At 52.8% G+C, this 12,399-nt stretch overlaps 1 protein-coding gene and 1 pseudogene across 1 annotated transcript; both read right to left on the reverse strand.

Annotated features, from left to right (window-relative positions):
* LOC139605320 (zinc finger protein 850-like) overlaps positions 1-12,399 on the reverse strand; it is a 364,871-nt pseudogene that overhangs the window by 15,114 nt on the left and 337,358 nt on the right.
* Positions 7,637-8,569, reverse strand: LOC139605312 (olfactory receptor 14J1-like). The gene has a single exon (XM_071456675.1). The coding sequence runs from the start codon at positions 8,567-8,569 to the stop codon at positions 7,637-7,639; it is 933 nt and encodes a 310-aa protein (XP_071312776.1).

The following is a 12,399-nucleotide window of genomic DNA, read 5'->3' on the forward strand; positions in this document are numbered from 1 at the left end:
GGGTGTGGCTGGGTACGGAGCAACGGTCAGACTGCAGGGTGAGGGGGGCCTTCTTATCTACCTGTACAGCCTGAGATCTTCCACACACAGGTCCCTAGCTCTCCACATTTCCCCCCCCCTCATGATTAGTAAAAATCTTATAAAATGTAAAGGTTACAAAATTTCATGGGTTAGTAGATTTAGCGTAAAATCGTAAGTGTGTTAGTAAGTGGCACGCCTTAAAGTAATTGTCGGCGCTCGAGAAACAAAATGTTAGCCGTTTCCAAACGCCTTTTAACGAATTGCACCAGTTTGTTTAATATGCAAGGCCTGAAGATTAGGGTTAGTAAGATTATAGTGACTGGGCCTATTAGGGTAGAAATCAGGGTGGTGAGCCATGGAGATCGATTGAACCAGGATTCAAACCAGCCCTGTTGGGCTTCCCTGTCTTTCTGTCTCTGAGCCAGTCTGTTTCGGAGTTCTGCCATGGAGTCTCTAACGACTCCTGTGTGGTCAGCGTAGAAACAACATTCCTCTTTCAAGGCAGCACACAGGCCTGCTTGCTGCATGAGCAGGAGATCCAGTCCTCGCCTGTTCTGCAGGACCACTTCTGAGAGCGAGGAGACTGACTTTTCTAGAAAGGAAATGGATTTCTCGATCCTCTGCAGGTCCTCATCGATGGTCATCTGCAGCTGGGACAGTCCTTGGTGTTGAGTTGCTAGGGCTGAGACACCTGTTGCCGTTCCAGCCGCCCCTAGGCCGAGCAGCATTGCGATAGTTATACCTGTTAATATTTCTCTCTTGTGGAGCCGGCTGTTATCTTCAAAAAGGTGGTACACCTCTTCGTCTGAGTGGTACAGGACTCTAGGGATGATCAGAACTTGAACACAAAAGTCGTTAGAGTTATCGAATTTGGCAAGAGACACACAGGGACTCACTCCAGATCTCTGGCAAGCCCACATCCCAGATGTGGATGGGACTACCCACTTATTCTTCCTGTCGGGCTCAACTACTTCGGTGCAGACGTCGCCTTTCCGCTTAGCTAGGGTTGCATTGCCAAAGCATCTGCCCTGACCTGTGACTTGACTCAGGGTAATTCCTTTGCGGGGTGTGTCCCATCTGCACTGGCGAGGGGCATCGGCTGTGGAATAGCTGAAGGGGGTATCTAAAGCGATTCCTTTGTAAAAGGGGGGTTTAACATCGTAGCAAAGCCAGCAGGAATCGGTTAGGTTAGGGTTAGATTCATTCAGGGATAGAAAGGTAGCTTCTAACATGCGAAGGATTGGGTTTGAGCCTGACCTGGCTGATTGGCCTATCTGGAAGGCTTCCTCATCACCAGTCGGGACGTCGGTGACCTTTGTGGGCAGGGCTTTGGGGTAGGTCATGTTTCTCCCTTTCTGTGTGCTTTTGCCTGTGGGAGCATAGGGTATGAAGATCCCCCGCCCCACTATGGGTTGGCATAGATGGGCCGTCTCGCATCTATAGCGGGAGGGGGCTGAATCTCGCACGTCCCCTCCCTCTCAAAAAGCATACGGCTTATTTGCACTATATCAAAAGGGAGTAAATCATCATTGCTAAAAAGACCATCCACGAGAGTGGAAACCACCCCTGAGTTAATTCCTTTTTCTGAGATAGCTTTTACTATTGTCTGAACGTCTTTGGAATTAACGGGAGTATACGTTCTTTGCTGGTTCCCCTGGGGTCCCGTAATTCTCACCGGGAAGGCATGCACCGATGCTGCGGGTGCCCATTCTGCGCATTCGATTTTGATTTTACCCCAGTCGGTGAGTTCGTATTGGGGCTGGTTCCCGACTGTGTTAAAAGTTTTATTTGGTTTCGTCCGAAACCGCATTGATTCTGTTTCCTCTGTTTCCGAGTCGCTGTTGGACTCGGTGGGCTCCGCAGAGCGATCTGGGGAGCTGTGGCTCCCTTCAGAGTCGGAAGTCGACTGCCAATGAACTTCCGGTTTCTGCTGCCGTTTTGTTCGGCTTCGGCCCCGCTCCTCCCCTCGGAGGCGGTGCCGGTGCCGCTCCCGCCCCCTGGGCTCACCCTGCCTCCCACAGGGAGGGATCTCTCCCATATATGGTGGTGGCAGTGGGCGCGGCTCCCGAGCAAGTGCCCGCCCTCTGTCGCACCCCCATGCATGCGCGTCTGCTGGGTTCGGGCTTGTCCCGCCGCGGGCCGACGGGCTCCACCCCTCTTCCCGGCCACCCGCGCCATATTCGAACGGGAAAGGCGGCGGATCCCCTCCGCCACCTGTCCGTGCGCTTGCCTTCTCGATATTTCGGGCTTCTGCCGCCAGTCCCTCCCAAAAGGACCACGCGAGTCCCTCCGCTTCTTGCGCTAAGTCGGCTATCGGCGGGGAAGGGATGGGCGAGGGGCCCGCGGGCATTCTGGGGGGTTCCAGAGGGGGTTTGGGCCCCGGCGGGTCCCCCGAAAGGGTCAGGGGGTCCCCCGGGGGCTCCGGAGGTTCCGGGGGCTTTGGGCTCGAGGAGGGATGGGATGCGCCCGGCCCCCGCGTTTCCCCGTTTTCAATCGGGTTGCCACCGGGGGGGGTTCGCGTTACCGCCCCCTCCCCCAGCTGTGGCGTGATTAACAGACAGGAACGCGCAGCGTTCCACGTTTCCCGTTCTTCTAATGCTTTGCGTAGGGCTGCTTCTGCCTTCTCTCACGCTTTCAGGCTTTTGCTGCTGCCTGTGGCTTTTGTGTCCTCTGCTAGCGTGACAGTACATTTCTGCCACACTTCAGAGTGCAATATATCTATGGGTCGACTAATAACCCCAAGCTCTAAGAGTCTCGTCAATGCGAGATTAAAATTCCTGAGCTCACATTTGATTCCCCATTGCATATGTATCAAACTTACGACCTTCGCTATCGCTTCCATACGAATCCCGGATCCCGGGGCGTCCCCCTGTTCCGGCGCTGTGAATGCTGTCCCCTGGCCAGGAGTATTCCCGTCGCCCGGACTTGCGTCGCTCCCGGGTTTCGGCACCACTATGTTGCCTTCTTGTGAAGGCCGCGATGACCTGGTTTCAGAGTCCAGCACTGCGATCTCCTCCTTGGGATCCCTCATGGCCAATAACGGACGCTGACACCAATGTGGTGGACGGTTAAAGGCGTTTATTGAAGGGTCTCGAGGATATTTATGGACTAAGGGGTTTCTCTACGTCAGACAGGGGTTTGGCTACACTTTCTAGGGTTAGTATGGAGTGGAAAGTTACTGGCATCCATAGGTTAGGGGGACTACCTGTTTGGCTACATTCTAAGGGTGATCTTTATCTACGGGGAGGGGGGCAGAAGGATTCCTGTAATTTTCCGTCACAGCCCGAAATCTTCCGAACACCTGTCCCTTACTACTACAACGGAGGGAGGTGCAAGTGCCACCACTGGAGTGGGGGCCACAACTCATCAGGTTTGTGTCCTTTGGGGGTCAGGAACTGCTGAGACTCAGAGGCACAGAAAGTTTTTCTTCATGGCCAAGAGACCACAGTTAAACAGGACACAATTCAATAACAATCACACTCTTCCCTGAGCTATGTGCAACGTCACAGCAGTGTCTGATAAGTCCACCATTCACAAGGGATTTTCATACTAAAAGTAGTTTTAGATAAATGTCATTCTGTGATAGATATAAACATAATTAGGTTCTTGTATCAGGAAGCTCATTCTGGAGTGGGGGCAAAACAGCTCCAACAATTCCTGATTTGCAAAGCTGTCAGTGGTGGATGGAGAAGGGAGGTCAGGCTGCTCTGGTGTTGAGGAAATGCTGAAACCAGCCTGACTCATTTCATCTCCTCCTGTCCTGGCTGATCTCCCCTCTTTCCCCTTCCACCCATTGGCTTTTGTCTCCCACCAGGCCCCCGGTGAAGAGCCTGGCTCTGTGTTCTCCATCCCCTCCTCGCTGGCACTGCCAGGCTGGGATGAGGAGTCCCTCAGCCTTCCCTGCTCTGGGCTGGACAAGCCCAGCTCCCTCAGCCTCTGCTCACAGCCCAGGGGCTCCAGCCCCACCTTGGAGGCCCTTCCCAGACCCTGCTCCAGCTGCCAGACATCTTTCCTGCCCTGGGCAACCCAACCCAGGCCACAGTGACCTGGATAATCCCCGTCCTTGCTGTCCTGGTCACACAGCCCTGGCCCCTTGTCCCCATGTCAGGCTCTGGGGTGGATCCTGTGGAACATCCTTTGGTGGAGGCTGTGGCTCCAGGTGGGCCAGGGGGATCCCAGGGGACAGGGACCCCGCTGGGCATGGACAGCATTGGACTTGTTGGGAGAAACTGTGAGGGGGAGCTGGGGCCGAGTGACCAACCCAGTGACCTGACACAGCCCTGCTGGGATGGCACACAGCCCCTCTGGGATGTCACAGCCTGCTCTGTGATGGCACAGCCCCTTCTGTAATGTCACACAGCTGATCTCTGATGTCACAGCCAACTCTGTGATGTCATAGTCTGCTCTGTGATGTCATATGTCTGCCCTGTGATGTCATAGCCCACTCTGTGACCTCATGTTACCAGATGATCAATTGTCTCCACCAGGTGAGCTGACACCTGGAGCTTGTTCTCCACATCCCCAGGCCTATGGAAACCACACAAGGCCCATTGTGTGAGAAGGGGAACTGGACGTTCAGCAGCCTCAGGGTCCTGCCAGCTCAGCCAGGCCCACTGGAACATTGGGGTCCACGACCACCAGGGACCACCAGAGAGACCCCCAGGACAGAGGAACACTTGGGTAAAGGGGAGGGGGAATATGTTAATGATTTTGGGGAAATGATTATCATATGTATGTTTAGTCCAGGATAATCAATGAATATGTGAGCAAAATACAGAAAATAAACAGAAACTTTCCTGTACTCAGCATGCAGGGCTTTGGGAGGAGCTCTCCCCCGTGCATCCAGCTGAATAAAGAATGCTGCTTCTTAATGCTACACTGGTGTTAAGGAGTTTTCTTTTTTAATGAGTTTTAGGTAACACTCCCACTGCCAAGGAAAGCTCTGTCTGCTGCTGTTCAGAAACAGAGAAGGGCTGGGGCAGATGTGGGGCTCAGAGGCTGCCTGGAGCACAGTGACCATGAAATAATCAAGTTTTCAATGTTCTCTGAAAGAAGGAGGGACAGAAACAGAACTTCTGGACTGGAATTAGGAAGGGCAGACTTTGGCCTATTCAGGATGCAGATTTGGGGAGTACCGAATCAGGTCCTGATTTATTTTAAGGGAAACAGACCTTAAGAACAAAGAGGTCCAGGACGAATGGACAAGCTTCAATATAGTAATCTAAAGGAGGAAGGAGCAGCCTGTCCCAGGATGGCAAAAGATGAGATAGAGAGGAAAATGACTGTCCTGGCTCCACATGGAGATTTTGTGAGAACTCGGAGGGAAAAAGGACCAGAAACTCAGGAAGTGTTTAAGGATGTCCTTAGGTTATACAGAAAGAAAATTATAGAAGTCAAAGTTCAATTAGAACTTAATCTGGTGGTTTCTGTAAGGAAAAAAAAGAGTTTTTATAAAAATTTATAGCAAAAAGTAGGAGAAGAACATCTACTCGTTGTTGGATGCAGTGGAGAATATAGTAAGAAAAGATAAAGAAAAGTCTGAGCTACTTAACACCTTGTTTGTCTCAAGTATATTTTTTCAGTATTAGGACAGGTTTTCCTCAGGACAAGTGTTCTCCTGAGCTGGTAGATGGGCACAGGGAGCAGAACAGCCCCCTGGAATCCAGGAGGAAGCAGCTGCTGACCTGCTGAGCCACTCAGATGCTCACAAGTGTCTCTGGGATCAGATGGGATCCATGCTAGGGGGATGAGGGAGCTGTGGATGAGCTCCCCAGGCTGCTCCTCCATCATTTACCATCAGTCCTGGCTCAGCAGGGAGGGCCCAGAGCACTGGAGGTGCCAGTGTGAGCCCATCCCCAGGAAGGGCTGGAAGGAGGAGCTGGGGAACTCCAGGCCTGTCAGCCTGACCTGGGTGCCCTGCAAGGTTATGGAACAGATCACCTTGAGTGCCATCACAGGGCACCCACAGGATGGCCCAGGGATCAGAGCCAGCCAGCATGGATTTCAATATCTGCATTGATGATCTGGATGAGGGGATTGAGTCCATCATCAGCAAATTTGCAGATGACACCAAACTGGGTGTGAGTGTGGATCTGCTGGAGGGTAGGAGGGCTCTGCACAGGGCCCTGGACAGGCTGGATCCAGGGCCCAAATCCAACAAGGTGAGGTTTAACAAGTCCAAGTGCCGGGTCCTGCACTTTGGCCACAACAAGCCCTGCAGCACTACAGGCTGGGGACAGAGTGGCTGGAGAGCAGCCAGGCAGAGAGGGACCTGCAGGGACTGATGGACAGCAGGCTGGACATGAGGCAGCAGTGTGCCCAGGTGGCCAAGAAGGCCAATGGCTCCTGGCCTGGATCAGGAATGGTGTGGCCAGCAGGAGCAGGGAAGACATGGGCTGTTTGCAGGGGAGGGAACAGGGATGGGCAAGAGGAAGAAATCTGGACCAGAGAAGAGTAAAGAAAGAAAGGTGAAGGAAAGGAAATGGTCAGGGCAGTTTGGGGGTGGCTGCCAGGCAGCCCTGGCTCTGAGCAACAGCGTCTGCAGTGGCACAGGAAACTCCCAGCTGATGGGAACAAACTTTTTGGCTGACTGCAGAGGCCAGGACAAAGCTGAGTGGTTTCCCTGGTGTCCCCCAGCCCTTGCTGGCCCCAGGGGCTGATGGCATTTGTGCTCCCTCAGGTTCATGTCCCCACAGCAACAGCATGGGGGTGCTGCCCCTGCTGTGTGCAATGCAAACAGGGGCTGCTGAGGCAGTGCTGCCGTGTGTGTGCCTGCAAGGATGGGGCACCTGTGTGAGCTGGGGGAGAGGCCAGGGCTGCAGAGGGGGGATGTTGTTGGCAGCTGCATGAGGACGCTCTGGGACGCTGCCCTGGGCTGTGCAGCGCACTGGGCATGGATCAGCCCCTGCTCTGCTGCTCCTTCCCGTCTGGCCCAGGGCCCTTGCAGAGCCCCAGCCATGCTGTTTGCCCCCAGCCTGCCCACGGCCAGCCTGGGGCTGCTCACGGGGGTTTCTGTGCTGAGCATTGGCCTGGCCATGTTCTTGAGAGAGCCTGGGCAAGGAGCCTGGAGCCCCCAGGGCCTGGCCTGAGGCGTCAGCGCTGCCCCAGCAGTGCCCATGGCCTGTCCCTGCTGCAGCCCCGGCACTGCCACCCCCAGGGCTGTGCCCGGCCCCGAGAGCACTCAGACCCTGCAGCAACACCAGGGCCACCAGGGCAGCGGGGCAGGGCCACGGCAGCAGCACTGGCAACACCAAGTGCTGCTGCTGCTGCTGCTGGGCACAGCTGCTGGGCCAGCACTGATCTGCCCGAGCTCTGCACACAGACATTGCTGCTGCAGCTCCAGAGAAGGCAACACAAGGGCATCTCTGCAGAAAACTCTGCTGGGACATCCTTTAGTTCCTTTACAACCATCAAGAGTGCACAGCCCCTCATTGACACAGTCTGTGGCCACAGGGAAGATGAAGAGAAACCAAATAACAAATGGCAGAAACAATGACATTTCTCTGTAGATAGTATGAAAAACTGAAACAAGGGAAAAAAGACCCTACATCCAAACCAACAAGAAATATGAAAGATTACTTTTATTACAAGTGATTTGTAGAAATGGTCCAGCAGTTTAATGTTTGTGAAAGCATCCAGTCATCAGTGTGCACACTGAAGCCTTGAGATCCTGGTTCCTCAGGCTGTAGATGAGGGGGTTCAGGGCTGGAGGCACAACCGAATACAGAACTGACAGGGCCAGATCCAGCGATGGGGAGGAGATGGAGGGAGGCTTCAGGTGAGCAAATATGATAGTGCTGACAAACAGGGAGACAACAGCCAGGTGAGGGAGGCAGGTGGAAAAGGCTTTGTGCCGTCCCTGCTCAGAGGGGATCCTCAGCACAGCCCTGAAGATCTGCACATAGGAGAAAACAATGAACACAAAACAACCAAATGATAAATTAGCAGTAACTACAAGAAGCCCAAGTTCCCTGAGTTGGGATTTGGAGCAGGAGAGCTTGAGGATCTGTGGGATTTCACAGAAGAACTGGCCCAGGGCATTGCAATGGCACAGGGGCAGGGAAAATGTATTGGCTGTGTGCATGAGAGCATTGAGAAAGGCACTGGCCCAGGCAGCTGCTGCCATGTGGGCACAAGCTCTGCTGCCCACGAAGGTCCCGTAGTGCAGGGGTTTGCAGATGGACACGTAGCGGTCATAGCACATCACAGTCAGGAGGGAATACTCTGCTGAGATGAAAAAGACAAAAAAATATAGCTGAGCAGCACATCCTTTGTAGGAGATGTTGCTGGTGTCCCAGAGGGAATTGTGCATGGCTTTGGGGACAGTGGTGCAGATGGAGCCCAGGTCAGCGAGGGCCAGGTTGAGCAGGAAGAAGAACATGGGCGTGTGCAGGTGGTGGCCGCAGGCTACGGCGCTGATGATGAGGCCGTTGCCCAGGAGGGCAGCCAGGGAGATGCCCAGCAAGAGGCAGAAGTGCAGGAGCTGCAGCAGCCGCGTGTCTGCCAATGCCAGCAGCAGGAAGTGCCTGATGCAGCTGCTGTTGGACATTTGCTGGGGCTGCACATGGGCACCTGTTCATGGAAAAAGGACAGTGAAGTGTTGGAGCAGATACCTGTAACTGAAATCAAAGCCTTTTCCCATATACCCTCCTCTGTAACACACAGACATGGTGTTTAGTATTTTCAAGATCTGGGGTTTTCTTTTTAAGCTCCCCCCATGTCTCTCCTGATATTCTTGGATATCAGAAACGCTCAGCAATTCTGCTGCATTTTTGGAAAACAGAGCAAGTTCTGTGAGGCGAAGTGATGAGTGGAGAGTGAGGGGAGATGGTCTGACATTCTGACCTGTTCAGAATTTCTCTGGGTTTTAACCTTGCTCAGGTGGAGGGTGATCACCTTCCCATGCTCCCCCTTTAAAATGTCACCAGGCACTGCTGAGAGCAGTTGGATCCAGCACAGCCCAGCTCCACATTTGCAGCCAAGGACTCACATTGCTCATTTCAACCCAGCAGCATTTTCAGTGTCACAACACCTCTGCCTTTGCCCATCAATCTCATAACTCAGAGATGCTCTAGGACAGGTTTGCACCCTGGATTGGAGCTCCCAGCTTGGACTGAAATCTCAGGGACACTTCCAAGTGTCCTTCTGATGGCATTGGATTGGGGGAGATGCAGCTCCTTCCCTGGCTGCACTGACAGCATTGCCCAGAGCCGGGCCCTGGGGACAGCGTCACCCTGAGCCAGCTGTGCCCCCTGCCAGAGCCCCCAGGGCTGGGCAGCTGCTCCCAGCCCTGTGCTCTGCAGAGGGAACTGGGCCCGGGGCTGCAGAGCTGCCCCACGGCTCTGCTGCAGCTCTGCCTGCACAGGAGGGGCTGCACGCCTTGGAGCCCCGGCCCTGAGGGCAGAGGCTTGGCTGGGGCACAGGAGGGAGGGGGCTTGTTCAGAGGGAGGGGCTGCACTGCAGGGGATCCTGTGGGCATCTCTAAACTCTCCCTGCCACAGCATTGCTGGGCTTTGTTTTCTCTCATTGCCTGATCTTCTCTCTGCTTCCTGCAGATTTTCCTCCTGCAGGTGTTTCCCTGTGCCTGATCTCTCCCTGCCAGCACTCACAGCCCCAAATCTATGTGCACTCTCCTTGGCCCTACAGAACCCTGCCTGTTTGCAGGGCACTGGCTGGGGACAGGTTCTGTTTGCAGCTTGGAGAAAGGACAGCTCAGACTGAGCCTGATGGCTCCAGCAAAGGTGATGCTGCTGCTGTCCATGGGCAGAGTGGCTGAAAGCATATTAGGGATCTCCTGTGAACCTCTTGGTCACTGAAAGGAACAGTTTGGATGTCTCAAGCACTTGTCAAAATTCATAAATAGATATTCATATAATTCTTTTATATTTATCCCCTCTCCCTTCCATTCTCCAAAAATACAAAACGGAACACAAAAGTTTTTGGAAATTTCCCATTTTTCAATAAAATCCCTGCCTTGGAAATATTATATGTCTGATCAGAAGCCCTCAGTATGTCAGAGCTTCATTTCACCTCCCCTGCCCCAGAAATACTCAGACTTGTACTCACAGGCTCTGCAGGCATTGGGATGTTGCAGCTTGAGGAGATGGCTCCAGGAGCTGCAGCTGCATTGTCCTGCAGCCAGAGGTTCCTGTGCCAAGGGCTGGCAGTGATTGTGCCCCAGGCACTTCTCAGCCCCTTCCCAGCCCTGACTGATTGAAGCTCTCTGTGCCTCTGTGCTGTGCCCGCGCTGGCTGCAGGCAGTGCCCCGGCCCTGCTGGGCTGGCACAAGAGCTGCTCATCCAGAGAAATGTGCTTTTGAAGCTCTTCTGGGTGACAAGGAGCTGCCTCTGGGCCAGGAGCCCAGCCCAGCTCAGCAGCACAGACACAGCACAAGGACTTTAATCAGCCTCTGGGGCTTTGTGCTCAGGCCCTGAACATCAGTCCCTGAGAGGGAGCTGAAGAAACTTCTCCAGAACTCCAAGGCAGAATCCAACTCCAAACTTTCTTGGACCTTTAATGGCTCCCACTGAGGGACACAACTGAGCAAGTGTCCCCAGGCCCCAGGCAGAGCAGAGAACTGCAGGCAGTGATGACAGGTGGGGACAAAGAGAAGCCAAGTCTTGGTGCCCTGGGGCACAGCAGGGTCTGTGCCAGCAAGGGCTGGGAGGAGACACCTTGTCCTGAGGCCCTGGGCCCTCCTGGCCCAGCCCCAGCCAGGCTGGGCACTGTCAGCCCCTTGTGCTGCCCTCAACATCCCCCCCTAGCCCACATCCCAGTGGCCTCAAGGATCTGCTGCAAGGAGTCCCTGGGGAGCCTTGCTCAGCAATGGCCCTGGCGGCTCCTGAATGCTCCCTGCAGGGACTGCAGCTTTTTCAAAGGACTTGGGGTTTGGCTTTTGCCTTGGAGTCTCTGAGAGGTTTGTGCAATCATGGCCTCCAATTATCGGCTGTAATTAGTCCCTGGAGAGGCCTTGTCAGTAACAACACTCAGTGGGCTCATTAATACTTCAGGGTACTTCAGTTATTTGAAGGTACTTGGTGTTTCCCTTTTGATACAGACTCTGTGAGAGGTTTGTGCAATCATGGCCACCAATTATCTGCTGTAATTAGTCCCTGGAGAGGCTTTGTCAGTAACAACACTCAGTGGGGCTCATTAATGCTTCAGGGTACTTCAGTTATTTGAAGGTACTTGGTGTTTCCCTTTTGATACAGACTCTGTGAGAGGTTTGTGCAATCATGGCCCCAATTATCTGCTTTAATGAGTCCCTTGAGAGCTTTGTGCTGACACTCAGTGCTGCTCAGTAATGCTTTGAGCTTCTCCAATTTTTTAAGGTAGTTTGGAATTTCCTTTTCACATTGAGACTCTCAGAGGTTTTTGGTCAATCCTGGCCTCCAATTCTCTCCTCTAAGGAGTCCATGAGGAGCCTGTGTTGGGGATGGACCTCAGTGAGACCCATTCATGCTTTGAGACACTTTGGGGTTTTCTTCTGACTTTGACTCCTGGCAAGGTTTGTGCAATCTCCTCTCAGGCCCTGAGGTTCAAGGGCTCAGCTCCAAATGCACCACAGGGCTCATCAGGATGCAGCAAGTCCTGACAAACCATGGCTCTGCCTTGATTTCCCTCTGCTCTAATGCAGTTTATCAGGAAAGTATCTGGAGTGATTTTGGTTTGTTAATTTGAGATTTCTCAGCCAATTCATCTATTAGTTCAGTGGGATCAGTGTTGGCTAATTTACCATTGCACTCCCTGGAATATATTTACTCATTTCCTGCTGTGAGACAGGATTAGGAGAAGGGCAAAGTAGGCTCAAAATTTTAAAAGGGTATATAGAAAAGTTTATTACCAGTAAATAGAAGAAAGAGTAATAAGAACCTGAACACTTCTCCTCTCCCTGCAACCTTTTCTTTCTTACTGACAATGCAAGGAGACAAAATCTGAAATTTTCATTCAGTTTACACCATCTAGAACAGTCTTTCTTCAGTTCACTTAGGGAGAGGAGTCTCTCTTTCATGCTATGGAGACTTCTCCATAAGAAAAAAGTTCACTTGTGGCTCTCAATTGCCATGAATAGCAGCTGCCCGGAAAATCTGCAATTGTGAAGTCCCTTCCCTTTTCCACAGCTTTTCCCACAGCTGTGTTTATGGGCCATGTCAACTTATGGGGTATGAGTTTAAAGATGATCTGTTGAAGAGCAAAGATTCTCTTCATCTATTTCTGAAATCATCTTCATCTCTGACAACAGAGATCTTCTTCTTCTCTCCATGAGGGCACAGGATGTCACCACTCTTCTCTCTTTCTCTGTTTAAACTTTTCATGGGATCACAGCTACTTCAACATTTGCTAACTTTAGCATGTAGGTCTTTGCTGAACAACTCATCT

This window comes from Agelaius tricolor, unplaced genomic scaffold, assembly GCF_023055355.1.
Source record: "Agelaius tricolor isolate 1412-34295 unplaced genomic scaffold, bAgeTri1.0.p SCAF_64, whole genome shotgun sequence".
NCBI classification, from domain to species: Eukaryota; Metazoa; Chordata; class Aves; order Passeriformes; family Icteridae; genus Agelaius; species Agelaius tricolor.